This window comes from Pan troglodytes, chromosome 8 (assembly GCF_028858775.2).
Source record: "Pan troglodytes isolate AG18354 chromosome 8, NHGRI_mPanTro3-v2.0_pri, whole genome shotgun sequence".
Taxonomy (NCBI): domain Eukaryota; kingdom Metazoa; phylum Chordata; class Mammalia; order Primates; family Hominidae; genus Pan; species Pan troglodytes.
Window position 1 is genome coordinate 109,008,391 of NC_072406.2, and position 22,481 is coordinate 109,030,871.

The window sequence follows — 22,481 nt, forward strand, 5'->3', positions numbered from 1 at the left end:
CCTTAGAGACCTCATCTCCAAATATAGCCACACTGGGGTTAGGGCGTTAACATGAATTTTGGGAGTGACATAAACTTTGAGTCCTTAACAGTTCTTTTTTATGGTTGAATAATATTCCATTGGATGGCTGTACTCCATTTTGTTTATCCACTCTTTAGTTGGTGGACATTTGAGTGTTTCCGCTGTCAGGTTATTATGAATAATGCTGCTGTTCAATACTGCTGTGAACATTCATGTATGACTTTTTGTTTGAACACCTGTTTTCATTTCTCTTGAGTATATATTTAGGAGTGGAATGCTGGGTCATTTGGTAATTCTATTTTTAACTTTTTGAGAAACACCTAACTTGTTTTCCAGAGCATCTGCGCCGTTTTGCATTCCCACCAGCAATGTGTGAGGGCTCCCATTTCTTCACTTCCTTTACCAACACTCGTTGTTTTCTTTGTATGCGTGTAGTTTTTTTGTTTTGTTTTGTTTTGTTTGAGATGGAGTCTCGCTGTGTCGCCCAAGCTGGAGTGCAGTGGCATGATCCTAGTTCAGTGTAACTTTGAACTCCTGGAGTGAAGTGATCCTCTCACCTCAGTCTAGGACTACGTACCACATCTGGCTAACCTTTAAGATATTTTGTAGAGAAGGGGTCTGGCTGTGTTGTGCAGGCTAATTTCAAACTCCTGGCCTCAAGCAATCTTCTCACCTCTACTTCCCCAAAGCACTAGGACTGTAAGTGTGAGTCACCCCTGCCCAGCCTAAAACTGATTTTCTTATGTTAATCTTGTATTCTACAACCTTGCTGAACCTGTTTATTAGGTTAATGGTGGTGTTTTGAAAGATTCTTTAGAATTATGTATATATAAAATCATGTCATCTATAAAAGTAGTTTTACTTCGTCTTTCCAATTTGGATGCCTTTTATTTCTTTTTCTTTTTTCTAACCACCCTTGCTAGAACTTCTAGACAGTGTTGAGTAGAAATGGTAAGAGCAGACATCCTTGCCTTATTTTTGATATTAGGGGAAAGCTTTCAGTATTTTGCTATTGAGTATGTTAGCTGTTTCATAACCAGGGTTATGAAAAAGCTCCTTTCTATTCCTAGATTGTTGAGCGTTTTTATCATGAAAAGGTGTTGGACTTTGTCCAGTGCTTTTCCTATGTCAACTGAGATGATCAGGTTTCTCTTTTCCCCGCTTTATTCTGTTAATATGGTGACTTTTTTTCAACTGATTGATTTTTGTATGTTGAACCAGCCTTGCATCTCTGGGATAATTCCATGATGGATGGTCATATGCTGCTAAATTTTGTTTGCTAGTATTTTCTTGAGGATTCTTGCGTCTCTATTCGTGAGGGAGATTGGTCTGTAGTTTTCTTATGATGTTGTCTGTCTTTGCTATCAGGGTAATACTAGATTTATGGGATGAGTTTGGAAGTATTCATCCCTTTTCTCTTTTTTTGGAAGAGTTGGAGGAAGGATTGGTGTTCTTCTTTAAATGTTTGGTAGGATTCACCAATGAAGCCATATGGTCCTGGGGTTTTTTTTGTTGGAAGTTTTATTACAGTTTTCATACTTGTTATAGGTCTTTTCAGTTTTTTAGTTGAGTCAGTTTTGGTAGTTTCTAGAGGTTTATCCATTCATCTAGATTATCTAATTTGTTGGCATACAGTAGTTCATGGTATTCTCTTGTAATCCTTTCTGTTTCTATAAGATTGTAAAGATGTCCCCAGTTTTATTCCTGATTTTAGTAAATTGAATCTTCTCTCTTCTTTTTTCTTGGTCTGTCTAGTTAAAGGTTTGTCAATATTGATTTTTTCCGAGAAATTTTGGGTTCATTGATACTGATTTTTCTGACTCTTTTTTTTTTTTTTTTTTTTTTGTTTTTGAGACAGGGTCTTACTCTGTCTTGACTCTTTTTTTTTTTTTTTTTTAATTTGAGACAGGGTCTCTGTCGCCCACACTGGAGTGCAGTGGTGTCATTTCTGTTCACTGCAACTTCTGCCTCCCAGGTTCAAGCAGTTCTCCTGCCTCAGCCTCCTGAGTAGCTGGGATTACAGGTGCACGCCACCATGTCCAACTAATTTTTGTATTTTTAGTAGAGACAGGTTTTTACCATGTTGGCCAGGCTAGTTGCGAACGCCTGACCTCAGGTGATCACCTGCCTCGACCTCCCACAGTGCTGGGATTACAGGTGTGAGCCACCGCACCTAGCCTGTAGTTACTTTTTTGAGTAACTATTTAAGAATGTATTGTTTAATTTCCACATATTTGTAAATTTTTCAGTTTTCCTGTTACTGATTTCTAACTTCATTGCATTGTGGTTGGAAAAGATACTTTGTGTGATTTCAGTCTTTTGAAATTTACGGCAAGTTTTTTTGTGGTCTAACGTGTTGCCCTAGAGGATGTTCCAGTGCACTTGAAAAGAATGTGTATTCTGCTGGTGTTGGTTGGAGTGTTCTGCATATGTCTTTTAGGTCTAGTTGCCTAACAGTGTTGTTTAAGTCTTCTTTTTCCTTATGTATCTTTTGCTTAGTTGTACCACCCATTATTGAAAGTAGGGTGTTGAAGTCTCTAGCTATTATTGTTGAGACATTTCTTCCTTCAAGTCTGTCAATTTTTGCTTCATAGAATTTGGGGCTGTGTTGTTAGGGGCATATATGTTTTTAATTCTTAAATGTTCTTGATTGACTCTTATCATTATATAATGTCCTTTGTCTTTTTAAGTAGTTTTGTCTTAATGCCTTTCTTAGTCCACTTGGGCTGCCTAAGTGGCTTATAAAAAAAATTATTTCCCACAGTTCTGGAGGCTGGGAAGTTCAAGATCAAGACACAGACAGATTTGGTATGGTGAGGTGCCGCTTTCTGGTTCATGGATGACTGTCTTTTTGCTATGTTCTCACATGACAAAAGGATGAGGGATCTCTCTTGGTGCCTCTTTTATAAGGGCACTAATCCCATTTATGAGGACACTGCCCTTATTTTCCTAATCACCTTCCAAAGGCCCCACTTCTTAATCCTATCACCTTGGAGGTGATAGGATTTCAACATATGAATTTTTGGGGGGACTCCAACAGTTAGACCATCGCAGTGCCTATTTTATCTGATACTAGTATAGCCACTCCATTTCTTTTTTGGTTGCTGTTCGCATGGGCTTTTTCTTTTCTTTCACCTTCAACCTCTTTGTGTCTTCGGATCTAAAGCAAATGTCTTGTGTACAGAATATTGTTGGATAATGCTTTTTAAATTAATTCTGCCCATCTCTGCCTATTAATTGGAGGCTTTACTCCATTTACATGTAATATAATTGCTGATAAGGAGGAACATTTGCCATTTTATATTTCTTTCTGTCTGTCTTATATCAGTTTTGTTCAAGCCCTCCATGACTGATTTTTGTGTTACATATTTTCTAGTGTACCATTTTGATTCCCTTCTCATTTATTTTACTACATAATAGTTATTTTCTTAGTGTTTGTCCTGGGGATTATAATTAACACCTTCATTTGTAGCAGTCTATTTTGAATTAATAACAACTTGGTTTCAATAGTATATAAAATACTTTGCTGCTACATAGCTCTCCCCCCTCCAATAAATCTTTATGCATTGTTTGTCCATCAACACAGAGTTATAATTATTGTTGTATGTAGTCTTTTAAATCATATAGGGAACAAAAGAGGCATTAACAAACTGAAAACATAACCTCTCTGCCTTCTTTGCTTCCTAGCACTTTATAATATCTCTAATATGCTTTCAGATACTATTCTAAATAATTTACAAATACTTGTCTAATCACGTTATAAATTTATAGCCAAGGAAAGTGAGGTGTGAAGAAGACAAATTGTCCAAGGTTTGGCCAGGCACAGTGGCTCACACCTGTAATCCCAGCACTTTGGGAGGCCGATGCAGGCAGATCACAAGGTCAGGAGTTCTAGACCAGCCTGGCCAATATGGCGAAACCTGGTCTCTACTAAAAATACAAAAACTAACTGGGCATGGTGGTGGGCATCTGTAGTCCCAGCTACTCGGGAGGCTGAGGCAGGAGAATTGCTTGAACCCTGGAGGTGGAGGTTGCAGTAAGCCAAGATCGCGCCACTACACTCCAGCCTGGGTGACAGAGCAAGACTCTGTTTCAAAAAAAAAAAAAAAAAAAAAGAAAAGAAAAGAAATTGTCCAAGGTTATAGAGCTTTTAAAAGAGAATCAGATATTTGAACCCAGGTGACCTGGCTTCGTAATTCATATTCTTAACCACTACATCTCTTACTTCCTAGAGTTGTAGTACTCCTTCTATTACACTACAACAGTGAATGTAAAATTCAGTTGGATACATAAAACGTGCATTCATGTTGAAAATGAAGGAAAAATAAAGTGAAAGATACTGGGAATCATTTGGGAGGAAAGATAACAGTTGGAAGGGACTTTTGAACTATGGCCTTGAAGACCACGTAGGATCAAGACTATTGATATTTGAGAGAATTTTATTTATTTATTTTTTGTAATGGAGTCTCGTTCTGTCACCCAGGCTGGAGTGCGGTGGCATGATCTCAGCTCACTGCAACCTCCGCCTCCTGGGTCCACACCATTCTCCTGCGTCATCCTCCCGAGCAGCTGGGACTACAGGCACATGCCACCACGCCCAGCTAAAATTTGCATTTTTAGTAGAGGTGGAGTTTCACCATGTCTCAATTTCTTGACCACGTGATCCGACCACCTTGGCCTCCCAAAGTGCTGAGATTATAGGCATGAGCCACCGCATCCGGCCTGAGAGTACATTTTAGAAGGAGCAAGGTGAAGAGAGGGATCAAGACAAAGAAAATCAAGGCCTACTTGAGAAGCAGATTGTTATTGAAAGGCATTGAAAGGAGTGTTGAAAAGGTTCACTTTTGGAAGAATTTGAAAGCCAGACTAAGCAGTTTGAATTTTATTATGCAGGCAGTAGCTAATCATTGAACCTTTTTGAGCAGGGGAGAACTATTAAGAATTTTGTATATAAATCTGAAAGCTGACTCAAACATTGGTACAGTTTAAAATTTTCTAATATATCCTTCAATTGGGGCCAGACTGAGGGTTTATCTTTTGTACTGCCATATATTATGGTGTGTTAGAAGTGTGGTAAAAAGTAATGATTTTTAAAATATATAAATTAGATATATTTAGATGTGTTTGATTACATTAAAAGGAATCTGTTTCAGAATCCTCGGATGACATTTGGAGTGGGTTAAGATATGTCTTTATTTCAATAACAGTGCCATATATAATAGTTCAGATCAGCTAGTATTTTTTGAGTACTTACCATCAAGTTGTTTGCTAGATGGTAAAGATAGAACAGTAAAAAAGACCTGATCTTAATTTTCAGTCTCTTTTTCTTTCTAATCTTTAAACATTGGAATGCTCCAGTATTTGGTCCTGTTGCTTCCTTTCCTTAACTTAATATGATCTTATCTAGTTCTAAAGCTTTAAATTCTGTCTGTACTTTACTGATTCCCAATTTTATATTGCCCCATCTCAGTGTCTCCCTTTTAACTTCAAAGTCACCTATCCAGTTGCCTTCTTCATAGATCTACTTTGATTTCTAAGTAGCATCTCAGACTTATCCCAAAAGTGAACTAGATCTCTGTCTGCCAAACATTTACCCTCCAGTCTTCTCCATCCTAGAAAGTTACACTACCGTTTACTCAGTTCACAGACCAAAAGTGTAAGTGTCATTTTCCCTCACATTCCACATCGGCACATCATCAAGCAAGTTGGTTTTATGTTTGATGTATACCCTCTATGGGGTCACTACCCTCTACCGCCATTGCTACCCCTATCTCTTGCCAAGGCTGTTGTCATAATAGTCTCCTAATGCTTTATCCAATAATCTGTTCTTTACAGCTACCTGGTAATCTTAAACAATATATATCTAATTATTTTATCTCTACCACTACCCAGATATAAAACTTAAGTGGATTTCTGTTAAAATTCAAAATCCAGTCTCCTCACCGTGGACTGTATGATCATACCTCTAAATCTCTTACCTTACCTTGTACTTCCCATCTTAAATCACCTTGCTGACCATGCCTGCTTTCTTGCTAATTCTCAATATACCGTACTTCATACCTTAACTACCTCAGTGCTGTTCACTCTGCCTAGAACATTCATGTGTCTCCATATGGCTTGTTCCCTCACTTCATTGAATGCTCAGAAATGTTACCTCCTTTGCCTGTAATCCCAGTGTTTTGGGAGGCCAAGGCAGAAGGATCGCTTGAGACCAGGAGTTTGAGACCAGCCTGGGCAACATAGCAAGACTCTGTCTGAAGAAAAATTTAAAAATTAACTAGCTGTTGTGATGCATGCCTGTAGTCCAAGCTGCTCAGGAGGCTGAGGCAGGAGGATTGCTTGACCCCAGGAGTTTGAGGTTACAGTGAGCTGTGATTGTGCCATTACAACCCAGCCTGGGCAACAGAAAGAGACTCTGTCTCTAAAAACTAAAAAGAAAAAAAAATCTTGCCTCCTAGATAATTTTTTTCTCGGCTCTCTAAATGCTGTCTTCGCTGCTTTGTACAGTAGCACTTATATGGATGTTACTGACATTTCTGGTATTTAGAGGCGTGTGGGTTGAGGAGGGATCTCACTATTACCGTATAGTCATACCTTATGTCATTGACTTTTTTTATTCACAAATGTATTAGACTGACATACATACCTCAAATAGAGTTGACTGCTTGTGAGGAATGGGGGAAAATATGAGAAATTTTAATTTATTTTCTTTTCAGTAAATTACTTGCAAAGTAATTTTATTAGTTTTATTTATTATTATTATTACCATTTGTTTTTTTTGAGACAGATTCTTGCTGTGTTGCCCAGACTAAAGTGCAGTGGCATCATCTTGGCTCAGTGCAGCCTCCACCACCCAGGCTCAAGCGATTCTCCTGCCTCAGCCTCCCAAGTAGCTGGGACTACAGGCACACGCCACGAAGCCTAGCTAATTTTTGTATTTTTAATAGAGATGGGGTTTTACCATGTTGGCCAGGCTGGTCTTGAACTCCTGACCTCAGGTGATCCACCCGCCCTGCCTTTCCAAAGTGCTGGGATTACAGACATGAGCCATGATACTCGGCCCAAAGTAATTTTAAAACAATCTAGAGTTATTGAGATCCACACACTGAAGATAATAAATGAATCTCCTAATAGTATAAAGCTCCTGCAAGCATGCTAGGTCTAGGTTGGGGCTAACTCTGGAAAGAAGAGAGTAAATGGACAAAGGAATAGGGAGAGGATGGGAAGGGATAGAAAAGGAAGCCCCACCTTTCCAACCCTAAGAACTTTCAAAGTTTAGTTTTTATCTCTGTTCTTTCAACTATAGAAATTTCCATTTTACCTAAAGTGAAGGAAATCATTCAGCTTATAATTTTGTTTTTACTTAGTTAACTCCATTATTCCCAAGGAATATGAGAGAGAGAGAGAGAGAGAAAAGCAAAAAAAAAAAAAAAAAAAAAACCCAAAAGAATGCTTACCTCTCACAGTGTAATTTGTAGTTTTGGTATCTTTGAGAAAAAATGTGATGTAAAAAAAGATATTATGGATTCAGTAATGCTTTTTAAATGAATGCATATTTTATTGTTTGTAGCAGGATGTGTTAAAAAAGAGTAGTTAGTGGCTGTATCTGCAAGCACATTTTTATTTGATTTACAAACAGTGCTCATATGAATTTACTGACCTTGTAATGACAGAGGTCTTCAAACGGATTGTGGCCTATGGATTGTGAACTGATGTAATTGACTCATTCCTGATCAACCGCAGATTTGTATTTAAATGGTTTCTTTCTAAGCATGATTAACCTAGACAGTTTGATATACTAGAAAAAATGAAACAGAACTGCCCCTGGATTTCCAAAGACTTAATCTGACTTAGCTACTCACTACCTCTGTGATTTTGGTAACTTATTTAATACCTTTGAATTATTCTGATAATGTTCTAACTACTCAGTATATCTTTCTTTTCCCTCCTTAATGTATTAATACTATTGTTTTTCAGGACTTTATCTTTTTTGTTTTATTTCTATCTTCACTATGATTACAGCTTTCCACAAAAAAGTTTGCTGCTGTTTGTGGGCCAGCAAAAAGAGCCCTTAATTATGTTCTGGTTTTAGTCTATAGATACAGAGAACTTAGTTGAGCTGGAACAGAAAGCCATCTTTTTTTTTTTTTTTTTTTTGGTCAGATATCTGTTACCCTTCTGTTTTATTTCTATTTTTTCAAGTCTTTAGCTTGCCTGATACATAAAACAGAGTCCTTGTAAAATCTCCAACCTCTCAGTTAATTATAATGATGTAGGAATTAAAAAGAGTGTGTTTGCATTCATCCAACAAATATTTATTGAGCACTTACTTGAGGATGGTAGTTCAAAGTATAGGGTGATGTTAAAAGATGAATAAACTCCAGTTCTTTGCTGAAAATCTAGCGGATTAAATACCAAAAAAAGGTATATAAATAGTACAACTTGAGTACTGATGAGGATGTTCCTAACTTTGCCTGGGGCTTATGGGGTGAGATGGGGATACCTTAGAATTAGATTGAGGGTTGCAGGAAGAACATTGTAGGCTGACGACATATTGTGCTCAAGTGGCATGGAAGCATTGACAGTATGTGTTGTGACTGATCAGTATGGCCAGAGCATAGTGTATGTATACAGAATATGGTAGCAGGAGAGACTGAAAAGATAATTTGGGATCAGATCCTATAATGATCATGCATGGCATCCAGAAATTGAAATCTTCACTATTGTCAGTGGAAAGCTATCAAATGTTTTTAAAACCTAGAAAGGATGATGTTTAGCAGCAGCATGAAGGGTGGATTCTGGTGGTAGAGATGGTGGTGTGGGAGAATACTAAGATAAATTAAAAATTAAGAGATGTTATTAATAGGTGGTGTGATGAAATGAAAAGAGCCTGGGCTTTAGAATCACAGGAATGGTTTTAAATCTAGATATTGGCCTTTGCAGTTTGGAACGAATTAGCTGCTTTGATTTTCAGGGTTGTTTGTTTTGTTTTGTTTTACACATTCTGGGTAGTAATAGTGCTTATTTTACAGTATTCCTTTGAATATTTTGTTATGGGCATGAAGCACCTGCTATAGTGCTTGCCTGATACCAAATAAGGGTGCAGTTAATGATAACTGTCATTATTATCAACATGAGTGACATTTATTATAATTGTTAAGATAAGAGATAGTGAAAACCTGAATTTAGGGATGGAAAAGAGAGAACAGATTGGGAGGAATCTTTCTGAAGTAAAATGAATAGGACTCAATGACCGGAATACTTGGTGATTTATGGAAAGAATGGAATTGTGACTAACTGAGGTCTCTATTTAACCTGAATAACTTGGGGGGAAGGTGTTCATGATGCCATTTTCTTAGTAATGAATACAGAATATAGACGAAATCTATGATTGAGATGAAGGAAAGGAGTAAAATGATTTTGATTTGGTGGGCATTTTTAGGTATTTAGGAGATTTTGGTGATAATATGACGTAGGAAATTAGAAATTTGGTCTTAGGGCAAGAGATAAAGGATTGGAGAGTTATAAGTATCTGCATAGTAGTGGGAAAGCATGTTAATTTTGATTCCTTGACTAGAATTATAAATATCTTAACGGCAGGGCATATTTTTAAACATAACCCCTGTATCCCCACACTGCTGAGCTCTATGTAAACACTTGATTAATTGTTATTAAATGTGAGATTTAAAAAATAATATTCTTGATGGCTTTGTGAATAGAAAAGGTAATGCATAGTTACTTTGATTTTTAATTTTTAAATGTTCACTTTATTTAAATTTATAAACTTAAAACCTAGTTCTCTCTAAATACAGATCTTATTCTGTAACTAATTTTAACAAACTTTTGATAAATATCTTAATTTAACTTCTTAAAACATTTAAATCTGTAAGTATAAATTAAATTTATTTTCTCTGTAAATATTGATTAATAAAACCTTAGATACTTAAATAAATCTTGTAAATCTAATAATTTAAAATTGTAAATATAAACATCCTTAAGTTTTGTGAGTATTCTTATACAGGATGCAAACTTAGTAAAATTTCGGCTTAAAATCATAAGTCTAAATCAGCTGTTCAATTATACATTTTAAATTAGAATTACAAGGCTGGCTCTAATAGGCCAGATTTTCTTAAAACATTACAAATTTTTACCAAACAGGCATAGAGTACCTGTTTTGTAAACAGCTTTATTGAGACATAATTTACATACCTTACAATTCACCTATTTTAAGTATGCAGTTCACCGGTTTTTATTATAGTCACAGAATTATGCAACCATCACCACCATCTAATTTTAGAATATTTCCCTTAATACAAAAAGAAATGTGTTGCCCGTTTGCAATTATTTTTTCATTTTCATTCAGCCATAGGAAACCACTAATGTACTTTCTTCTATCTATAGATTTGCCTTTTCAGTACATTTTATATCAATGGACTCATAGTATGTGGTCTTTTTTTTCTGTCCTTTTTTCACCTAACACAATGTGTTTTGAGGCTTATTCATCCATATTATAATTTTATTCCATTGTATGGATATACCACATTTTGTTTATCACAAATTACCTCTTAATATACAATAATTAAAATTTTAGTTCTTTTAAGTCATCCTATACTTGATTCTTTTTTTAAAAAAAGAAACCTGAAAATAAGTAAATGAATCTCTTATGAGTTAGACAAAAATGCAATAGAATAAACCCAAAGAAATGGATAATTGAAAAAAATTAAAGGAAAATTTAACGAAATCAATGATATAATAGAGAAGAACAAAAAAGTCAAAGTAGGTTTTTAAAAGAAAAAAACTAAAAAAAAAACTGATAGGATCGATCAAGGAATAAAAGAAACAAAAATAGTATGAAAATGAAGACTGACAACATATTAGAGATCAAAAGACAGGGTATTTATAGCAGCCTGCCATTAGTTTTTATATAAACAGTCTTTTCCCTTTTCAGGAGATCATTATTCCCAATCATATTTTTCTTAATGGAACTACTTTGAGTAACCCTTACCCCCCAGAGTGAATGGCTGTTCTACTTCCCAAATCAGAGAATATCTATAAATGTCTTTTATCAATATTCATAAGCAACACATTGTCTTCATTTTTCCTCTAGAATTTTGTAAACACTGCTTCGTAGGCTTTTTTTTTTTTTTTTTCTCTTTTTTCTGTTTTAAGAGATGGGGTCGGCCGGGCGCAGTGGCTCACACCTGTAATCCCAGCACTTTGGGAGGCCAAGGCGAGCGGATCACGAGTTCAGGAGATCGAGACCATCGTGGCTAACACAGTGAAACCCCGCCTCCACTAAAATTACAAAAAATTAGTCGGGCGTGGTGGTGGGCGCCTATAGTCCCAGCTACTCGGGAGGCTGAGGCAGCAGAATGGCGTGAACCCGGGAGGCGGAGCTTGCAGTGAGCCAAGATCACGCCACTGCACTCCAGCCTGGGTGACAGAGCGAGACTCCGTCTCAAAAAAAAAATAATAAAATAAAAAGAGATGGGGTCTCCCCATGTTGCCCAGGTCAAACCTCTGGACTCAAGCAGTCCTTCCACTTAAGCTTCCCAAGTAACTGGGACTGCAGGTGTGTGTCACCACATACCATTCCCAGCTCTCCATACATGTTTAGCATTTACATTTACCAGTGAAATGACTGGTAGTCTAAATCTCTTTCCTCTTATTTTAAGTAAAATTAAGTGAAATATTTTCCATATTTGGAGCTTGTAAATTTTTATTGTTGAAATTCAGATATTTTACCAGGAGAGTCTACATGTGTAGCTTCCCCTCCAACCCCCTAGTGCTGCCCCAGTATTTCATGGAGCCCATTAGATAAGAAGACTCAAGTCAGTAATCAACATTAGGAAGTTTTTGTTTCCTTTTCTTTCTTTAAATTTTCTTTTAAATTTTTAAAACGTTCATTCTTTGCCTTTTCTTGTTCTAAAAATCCTATTTTACAGATATTGCACGTCTAGCCACCTCATCTCTAATCTTTTTCTCATTATGTATGTGTCTTTGACACTTCACTATACAATATTAGGCCATTTCTTCCTTCCTTCCTTCCATCCGTTCCTCCATCTGTCCATCGGTCCACCTTCTTTCAATGGTCTCGCTCTGTTGCCCTGGCTGGAGTGCGGTGGCGCAATCTCGGCTCACTGCACCTTACACCTCCTGGGTTCAAGTGATCTTACCACATCAGCCTCCCGGGTAGTTGGGACTACAGGTGTGTGCCACCACCCTGGGCTAATTTTTTGTACTTTTTTATAGAGACGGAGTTTTACCATGTTGTCCATACTGATGGTAGGACATTTCTTAAGTTAATTTTCTAAATCACTACTTTGTTGTGTATTTCTCTACTTAATTCTATTTGGTAATTTTAGTAGTTTTTCTCCTCCCCCCAAGCATTTGTTCTCTGCTCTTTTATTCAGAGCTCTTTGCTCTTAAAAAAAAAAAAAAACTATTTCTCCTTGGCCTCAATAAAAATACTATTTATAATTTGTCTTCAAGTGCTGCTGTTTTGTCTTCATTAATTCTGTTTCATTTTGGGCCATTAGTCGTGATTAAAGTGTTACTTCTCTTTGGTATATCTGGCTAGGTTTTGTCATCAGTTCTTGTGCTGGGTAATTCTGAGAGTGGTAAGTGAGCCAACAAATAGGGTTCATCATAGTGCATCATCTGGGAGAGTGTGCTCAGGAGGAGAGGAAGAATTATTAATGAATGTAGTTCTCTAATAATGAAATGAATCACCAGGGATAGTAAGGGGAAGAGAAGCCTGAATGGTCATTGCTCATTATCTGTAGAAGTTCATTTGGTCTTTGATTTAATAACATACTGAGATAGTTGGAATGTCAATTAAAAAGAATTGATTACCTTAATTACCTGGGATAGAATATAAAAGATTGTATAATCTAGTGTTCTAAAATTATTACCACAATTACTATTGCACCAACCCAATACTTTCACTTTGTGACTGACTTCGTATGAAGGCTCAGTGTGGTGGTGGCATCAAGTCACACATCCTGACTTTTAAGCAAACAACTCCGGATAATATCATTCCCCTCTTTGTTTATTAGGACACTAATTGATTATTATTGCCAGCAAGCACCTTTGAACTGATACTTTGTAAAATATAATACAGTCATGTGTTGCTTAACAATGGGGTTGCATTATGAGAAGCACATCCTTAGGCAGTTTCATCATTTTTCAAACATCGTAAAGTATACTTACACAAACCTAGATAATATAGCCTACTACATACCTAGGCTATTTGGTATAGCCTGTTGCTGCTAGCCTGCAAATCTGTACAGCACATTACTGTACTGAATACTGTAGGAAATACCACCATTGTCACACAATATCATTGTCACACAGTGGTAAGTATTTGTGTATCTAAACATAGAAAAGGTACAGTAAAAATTGTCACACGTGGATAGGGCACTTACCATAAATGGAGAGTGCAGGACTGGAAGTTGCTCTGAGTGAGTCAGTGAGTAAGTGGTAAGTGAACAAGAAGGCCTAGAATGTTGCTGTACGCTACTGTAGACTTATAAATACTGTACACTTAGGCTACACTAAATTTACTTAGGAATAAAGTAATTGCAGTCCATCATTACAATGGCTGTAATCACCAAGCAGTAGGAATTTTTCGGCTCCGTTATAATTTTATGGGACTACCGTGGTATATGCAGTCCATCCTTGACTAAAACATCGTTGTGTGGCATGTGATTGTACTTTATTGAAGACTGAGCACCAAGCTCAGTACAAGCTTGCGTACAAGATCCAGGGGCCTTGATGTAAAAATTGCTCATTTTCTGATATATTCCTGCATTTCCTTCAGCACCTCTCTGAAACTACTAGTCTCTATACTGGTTATCTCAGAGGAGAGGTTCCCAAGACCCGGGAACCGTTTTTTCATTCTGTTAATTTTTTTCCCAAAAGAACAGGCTATATTGCTGACCTTAGTTAGCTTTGTATTTGATATATTCCTATTCTGTTACTTTTTATAACCTGTTTTCCCCCTTTTCGTTGGAAATGGATTGTGATTTAGATTGAAGGGGGAAATTTGTGGGAGATTTTAGTCTTCTGTCTTCTGTTTTCGAGAGCTGTGTGATTAAATCAGAAGCTAATCAGGCATGTGAAGCCTTTCTATGAGAGAAACATTGTTCCTATAAGAGAAACATTGCTTCCTAGCCTTCCTGGAGCATTAATTCTCCTTGAGGAGATAAGACGTAAATGAATAAAAGAAAAATGAGAACATAGTGTTTACATAGCCTGTGACAAATTTTATTTTACAAAATACTTGAAAAGACAGTGTTTTCTAAATGGCAGAAAGCAGAGAAGACATTAGGCAACTGACTTATTTAAAATCAAGCAACAGTCTGAGAATTCTGAGGATGAGAGAACTGGAAACTGAAGATTCATGAGGGCAGGTAACATGGCAGCTCAACACTGCCTGTTGAACAGTCCCTGGCAGATGATAGACTCTCAGTTAGTGTATGTCGAATAAATGAATATGTATTTGTTGAACAATTTGAAGAGTTATCTTGAAGGAGAGAGATACTATATTTTAGCAAAGGTGAGATGCAGAGGCTTCAGAAAATGTTAGGAGGTAGGAATGATCACTGAACACAACAGAAGACCATCCTGACCAGAGCTGTAGGAATGAGCAGGAAAGGTCTAGTAAGTAAGCCAGCTAACAGTAGGTAGGGTCAAATTATAAGCAGTTTTGATTGCCGAATTTGGAATTTGGGGTTTGTTCTTTAACCAGTGTGAACTTTGAAGAGGTGGTGGCATCATTGAAGCAGTGTTTTAGGAATAGCCTGAAGACATGGTGCAGGTTGCAGTGAAGAAGAAACTAGAGCTCAACCTTGAGACTAGTTGTGATGTTGGATAGGAATTCTTTCAAAAGTAGTCAACTTCGATAAAATAAATAATTTTTCTTTATATGTGATATGTAAAGGTAGTTTTTAAGCCTTAGTGATTGAACATAACGGCATGGCTGTCTTTTTCAGTATTTAGTTTTCCATGGCATTTTGTTATTGATCTTTCTGGCTTTTCTGTGATATCATGGTATATACATTTTGAATATATTTGTTCTTCGCTTATTTGCCTTTCGTTAATGTCAAGCATAGCACGTCAGACATTCCCTGTTGCTATGCAACTGCTAAATTCAATGTTTAGTATTAATAAAACTGAGTGGCATTAACATCCAGTGAACAGAGGGTAGCAAAATACGACTTTACAGTATCTAATCAATAATGTTTGTTAGGTTTAATGTATTGTTGCAGATATGAGCAAAAGAGGAGTGACTTGTTTACAGTTGCTATTTTGAGCAAAATTAGTTGTGATTAAATCTTTGTGTTTATGACCAGATTTTTTTTGTTTGCTTTTGTTCTTTGTCATTGCTTTTTCATCTGTGACTCAAATTTTTGTTAGTATTATTGATCTTCTGCCCAATTTTCTTATGTCAGATTCTGTTCTTCTTTAAAATTTTTATCTCCCAAAGCTTTCATTTGCATTTTTCTTTCCTGGCATTATTTCTTGCTATATTTACTTTTTTCCTTTTCAAGAATTTACGCTCAGCCCGAAAATTTGGAATTTGTTACAATTTTATATAAACCCAGGTGAAAGAATATTAGATTTGCTCTTCAGGATAAGACCTACTTAATAATTTCCTTTAGCTATTTGCGTTGTGTATTTGATGCTTGCAAGGTGTTGAAATACTTTATTATTTGTGAAATCAGATTTTCTTTTGGGAGGGCAGGTAGGGGGGCTTTAAGAATTGGAGATAGGCTGTGGGATTTATTTATTTTTTTAAGTCAGATCGTTCTGAAAATATCTGATCTCCAGGGCCAAAATAGGCAGTATCTAGCATTTTCTTCTCTTCTCTTATCACTACCTCCCCACCCCCACAGCCCTACCCCAACCCTTTTTCCTCCCTAGTGTGGAAGAGAGGGGACCATAGCAATTTAGTGGAATATATTTTAATTTTAGTAGGTAAATAATAGACATAGATACCTCCCATTTGTTTGAGTGGGTAGTTTGATTTTGTTAATGTCCTTGGAATAATTTTGATGGGAATTAAAGAGAGTTGAAAAACAATTGCTCCCTAACAATAAATAAAAAATCTGGAATCTAGGATATATCATATAGTATAGAAAAACCAGCTCTCTAATTACAGTGTAAATAACACAAACTAGAGATTACTGAAAATTATGGCTTAATACCAAGGCAAAGAAATCCCTTACATTACCATCTTCTTCTTCTTATAGCCAGATAAACAAAATGCCATTTTCAGAGGCCATCATTTCTACCCCCTTACCTTCTAAATCCTTTTCTGTGGTTGTATTTGTGGTCAAAAATGGATACATGTGAGGGGGCCTTATGTGTCCGGCAGGATATAGTATTTTAAATTAAGGGGTACCTTATCTTTTAAGCATGGGAGTGCTTTTTAACAATTAAATCGCAAGCCCCTAGGTGACAGATTATGTGGCAAAATACACAGTGCCCCTAGCTACTAGGAATTCAGTAACACTTTTAATATTTACTTTATTGCAGTAATCCTATGCATTTGAAAAGTAGTATGTATACTGAATGCACAAGACGTTAATTTCGAGGCCGCACTGAGAGTGCATATGGATTCATAGACTCCTTGTTTGTAATAACCATTTGAGTTCCCGGTGAGGTCCATGGCAAACATTTTGGGAACCACTGCTTTAATCTGTTATTTCTGGTATGTTGTATAAAGATACAGTCTGATTCCTGCTCTTGTTTTCCTCCTTACTCTCTTGACCCATAAGAAATTGCAAGATGGCAAAGATATTTTAAAATTATTCAGTAGATCCATCAGTATTTGAGATAATAAGCCAGAAAAAAAGTTTTTGATTTTTTCATTTTCTACTTCTTTCACACTGGTAGAAGGACATAATAATTTAAACATTTGTGTACAAGTATATTTGATTTTTTTCTCTTTTTTTTGTATGTACAATCAGTGGGGTTTACGTTTATAAAGGAACCAGTACATAGTTATTGTGGCAATGTTAAATACTTATAAAAGTCTTTTAAAAGTCTTGTACCTTCTTTACAAAAGTCTTGCACCTTGTGTTTGTGTGATGTAGTTTTTCTCAGTAAAGATTTCATAAACTTAACTCAAAATCTGTTGTCTCAACTGGTATTTTGAAAAATGCTATTTAGATTATTTTAGAAAGTTGTGGAAATTTTGAAGCAGTTTTTGACTCATTCATTGAGAAAAGTACCTTTTAAAATGGAGCCTGAGAGTTTGTACAAAGAGGTGTTTGGGATTTTGTAAAATGGTGAGAAAACCTGTGAATTTCCATTCCTTCATTGGTCTTGTTCTTGAATGTGCTCAGAATTTGTGTTGAATGTTAATCATTGACAGAAATGCAAATGCTCCTTTTAGATTTGTCATTGACACTCTTTTTCTAAGCATCCCTTCAGTAGTAATCCAGGATCCTTGAGAACTGGAAGAAAACACCATCTTTTTTTTTTTATGCAAAGATTATTCAATACTAGAATGAATATTATTGTGGTAATGGATTTTGTTTTTATCCTTTCAGGGTTTGAAAGTATTCTTGAAGGGCTGTTTGGACCTGCATTATTAAAAGATCTCAGTTTATTTAAAGGTATTCAAAATATTTTTGGTATTTCAAATTATTCCTGGTGCCATACATGATACGTTGGTGTTTTAAGCCTCAGTCTCCTTTTTATTCACGGTTTCATGTGGGTTAAAGCTATATTCATGTAAGCATCTTTTTGTGTTTAGTTGATATTGTTAATATATGTATGAATAATGTATTAACTAGTGAGCAGTTAAGAATTTAAGAGTTAAAATTTTTAAGACAAATATGGCCTAACTACTTAGGTTTTTGTTAAACAATATTTTTGAAATTAATTTTAATTTATTTTCCTAAAAATTCTCTTTTATGACTATTAATTTGTTACTGTTTTTGCAGACTGTGAACCTGAAAGCATTTCTGATTGGACTTTTGATGAAAACTGTTTATTCTGTTGCTTGAGAAGAGATAAAGTAAAGGTAACTAAGAAGCCTGTGAAACTTTTATCTAGTGTAGTATTTTAAAGTTTTCATCTTTTAAAACATTGTGTTACTTTGTTGGAGGATTTGTAGGAAAAGGAAGGTATGGTTTCATACTTGGTTATGAAAGAGTTTGATAGTAATCCTGGGTTTTGCAATTTAAGTTATTTCCATCCTGTTGATTAGCCTATTAAGAAACCTATATCCTACCATGCATTTATTGTTGTTATTTTGTTTTTTTGCTTTTTTGTTTTTTTTTTTATATTGAGACGGAGTCTCTCTGTGATGCCCAGGCTGGAGTGAAATGGCACGATCTCTGCTCACTGCAGCCGCCGCCTCCTGGGTTCAAGCGATTCTCCTGCCTCAGTCCCGAGCAGCTGGGATTACAGGCACCTGCCACCACACCAGCTAATTTTTGTATTTGTAGTAGAGATAGGGTTTTATCATATTGGCCAGGCTGGTCTTGAACTCCTAACCTCAAGTGATCTCCTCCCTCAGCCTTCCAAAGTGCTGGAATTACAGGCATGAGCCACCGTGCCCAGCCCATGCATTATTTTATTTATATAGTTCACTAGGCAGAATAATTAATTGTCTCAAACTGTTGTGTTTATTTAAAAAATGAAATGTGTGGTAATTCAAGTAATGGGAGTTATTTTTAGTACAAAAAGAACAGTAATGTAGATCTGGATCAAGCAGTTACTAATTCATGTAGATTTATGATATACTATGGTTTCTACTTTAAGACACTTCTTCATAATATCTGGGCATGAATGCTATTATTTTTAATTGTATAAACTGGCTGAACCTTTGTGTATTTGTTGTTTTATTGCTTTGTTTTAAACATAAACAATTTTGTTAGAAAACATTTCACTTGTTGGAAACATTTATTAATAGTGGTTTACTACTTTTTTTTTTTCATGGTACATCCATTCCCTGTTTTAAAGCCTTGAAAATGCTTTCTTCTGCCGTATACACTCTTTTTTTTTTGAGATGGAGTCTCACTCTGTCATCCAGGCTGGAGTGCAGTGGCGCGATCTCTGCTCACTGCAGGCTCCCCCCTCCGGGTTTACGCCATTCTCCTGCCTCAGCCTCACGAGTAGCTGGGACTACAGGCGCCCGCCACCTCGCCCGGCTAATTTTTTGTATTTTTAGTAGAGACGGGGTTTCACTGTGTTAGCCAGGATGGTCTCGATCTCCTGATCTTGTGATCCGCCCGCCTCGGCCTCCCAAAGTGCTAGGATTACAGGCGTGAGCCACCGCGCCCGGCCTTCTTCTGTCCTATACACTCTTAAATCATTGACCAGATTTTATCAGTTTTTCCCTCACGATGAATTTCATTTTTTTTCATTTCCACAATCATTACTATAGTTCTCTCTTAGTCTTCTTTAGTCTCTTAAATATTCCTACAAGGTTAAACTCCTCCCAACCCTCACCCCTCAAATGGTGTAGAAATGTTACCTTGTACTTAGCCTTTGATGACTTTCTCATTGTCTTCTGGATTCATTAGCCTAACAGTGCCTCAGTACCCTCCACATTTTAATCCACTTTTCTTTCTAATGATATCCCACTTGTCTTCTATACAGTTTTCTTTCAACTAAGCTATTTCTGTATAGCTAGAAATTCCTTTGTTTTTACTCTTAAGCCCCATCCTTCCTCTGCTTCTATTGCTGTTTCAGCCTTTCACACTGTTGTCAATATTATCTGTGCCAATTACTTGTCAGTTAATATTCTGCCTTATTTTGTTCATCCTTTTTCATATTTGAATCTTCTGTTCCTGACTACATTGTCAACTGCTAAAAACTAGACAGACCATGCTGCATGCTTCCTTGTACCCCTGCATATAACCATTGTATCACTATTTATCTGTGTTGGCAAGTTGCTTTAAAATTTGAAAGCCAACGTGTAGCCAACTTAAGTGCTTTTTAATGTTCTTTTTGTATGGCTTCTTTTTCTTGTTTTCTACATGAAAAAGTCGTTGCTCTATTTGGAATGGTCTGTTTTTGTTGAATTGAGGAAGAACGTGTTTTAAAATTTAATCTGGCTCCGAAAAGAGAGACTAGAAAAGAAAGCAACATTGTTTTGAGTTAAACTTCCAGTGAAATTGAAGTTCATAATTTTAAACTCTGTGTGTGTGTGTGTGTGTCTCTGGTGGCTCTTTATTCAGCAAGCCATTTAATAGGAATTTTTGAAAAATAAAAAGAAACAGTTACTAATTTTTTTTTCAGGTTAGGATGAGGAAGAGAGCCATTCTATGCTTGGTAGTTGTATATAGTATATTCTTGTAATATGATTGAGAGTTTTCCTTTGCTGTATGAGGGTAAAATATTGTATGATTTTTTTTTAAGAGACAGGGTATCACTGTGTTGCCCAGGCTGGACTTAAGTGATCCTGCTTCTTCAACCTTCCAAGTAGCTAGGACTACAGGTACATGCCACCATACCCAGCTTGTGTGAATATTTTTAGAAGAAAATACAGATAGAGAAAGTCATGAAATGGTGAAGCACTTAAAACAACTGTTTTACTGTTTGTAGTTCTACAGTTTTTAGTTGGTTTTCTAAATAGAAATAATTTTTCCATTTGACAGCTCAGCTGGTTCTGGGAAAGCTATATTTCTCCGTTAGATACTATATCCTGTCTTTGGCATTTATTATTTTCGGAGACAGTCGTACATCTGTAATGGAAAATAGTAAAAGAGAAAGCCTATATCATGTGAATTGTCAGATTTACAGTATTTCTTTAGTTGTGTTAGACTTAAAGTGTTTATATTGGAACTCTTTGCAGTCACTTGGAGCATCTTGTCCGAGAAGGACTAGAGTCTGGAAATTAAATATTTTTTTTGTTTTGTTTTTTGGAAATGTATTATATCCGTTGGACTGAGGCTTGCATTTTAAGGCTGGCTTAAGATTCTAAAATAGAAAGAACTATCTGGAGAATATGGTAATAGCCAATAGGTGGCAGCATAGAGCATGGTACTGGAATCTTGAGTTTGAGATTGGCATGGTGAGATAATCTAGGTAGTGTTTGGAAAAGCACTTAGAAATATTGACCTGATGTTTGGGAAGCAGCAGCTATGCATACTTTTAGCTAGTTGGATTTTCAGTAAATACTAAATCTGTAGAATGGATAAAGCAAATACATTATTTATATTTACCTTTAAAAACACGTAGGTGAAAAATATGAAGTAGCCTCTTTGGGAAGTAGAACAGGGATTCACCTAGAGATTAGTAAAAATTTTTGAACTGCACTTCAGGATCGTGCAGAAGTTAGAGAATGTAATTGTAAGGGAAAGGCAACTAACATGTTCTGAGCATCTACTATGTGCCAGTTATTTTTACATGTTCCCATTTTTTTTTTTTTGAGACAGGGTCTTGCTCTGTTGCCCAGGCTGGGGTGCAGTGGCGTGATCTTGGCTCACTGCAGCCTCTACCTCCTGGGTTCAAGCGATTCTCATGCCTTAGCCTCCTGAGTAGCTGGAACTACAGGCGTGCACCAACACGCCCAGCTAAGTTTTGTATTTTTAGTAGAGACAGGGTTTTACCGTGTTGGCCAGGCTGGTCTTGAACCCCTGACCTCAAGTGATCCACTCGCCTCAGCCTCCCAGAGTGCTGGGATTACAGCGTGAGCCACCACGCCCTGCCACTCCTATTTAATCTTCAAAACAATCCTATAAAGTTGATTAAAGGCATCCTAGTTTTATAAATAAAGAAAAGGAAAGGGTCAGAGATGTTCAGTTATGGGCAAAAATTACATAGCTGGGATTTGATCCATGTTTTTAGAATATATGCATTTTGATAACAGTAGGAGCAGGAACATGGAAAGTGGAGAGCAAGAATTAAGTAGGTCTTGGAATTCAGTTGGAAAGAGGGAGGGAATCCTCAGTTGGAAATTTCTCAGTTGGAAAGAGGGAAAGTGTATTTGAAATGACCAATTCTAGCTATGTTAGGAATCTGTGAGTGAGTGACTGACTGACTGCCTGACTGCCTCAGTGCCTCAGTTACCTGCTTACTTCTTTCCTTCCTCCCATTTTCTGTTTTATGGGCATAAAGTAGGCACTCTAAAATATTTATTAAATGAGTGACTAAGAAGTCAGGAAGCTTAAACTTGGAAAATTATAATAGCTGTTTTGAGTGTTTACATATATACACAATTCTCTGTGTACTGCTTATTCATGAGGCTTTTCTTTTCTTTTCTTTTCTTTTCTTTTGTGAGATGGAGTCTCACTGTTGCGCAGGCTGCAGTACAGAGGCATGATCTCGGCTCACTGCACCCTCCACCTCCCTGGTTCAAGCAGTTCCCCTACCTCAGCCTCCCGAGTAGCTGTTATTACAGGCACATGCCACCACGCCCGGCTAATTTTTTTGTATTTTTAGTAGAGGCGGGGTTTCACCATGTTGGTCAGGATGGTCTCAAACTCCTGACCTCA

At 36.6% G+C, this 22,481-nt stretch overlaps 1 protein-coding gene across 50 annotated transcripts in view; it reads left to right on the forward strand.

The window, feature by feature from the left end:
* Window positions 1-22,481, forward strand: part of LCOR (ligand dependent nuclear receptor corepressor) — a 155,142-nt gene that overhangs the window by 58,452 nt on the left and 74,209 nt on the right. For 45 of the 50 annotated variants that reach the window (XM_054660399.2, XM_016919013.4, XM_016919008.4 and 42 more), the window contains 2 exons: window positions 17,583-17,648; window positions 17,979-18,058. The exons of 2 other annotated variants lie outside the window; for them this stretch is intronic. In XM_054660399.2, the coding sequence (XP_054516374.1) occupies window positions 17,583-17,648; window positions 17,979-18,058 (146 nt within the window). The remainder of the gene's footprint in view (window positions 1-17,582; window positions 17,649-17,978; window positions 18,059-22,481) is intronic. 3 more of the 50 variants (XM_016919012.4, XM_063780929.1, XM_016919006.4) reach the window with 1 other exon arrangement.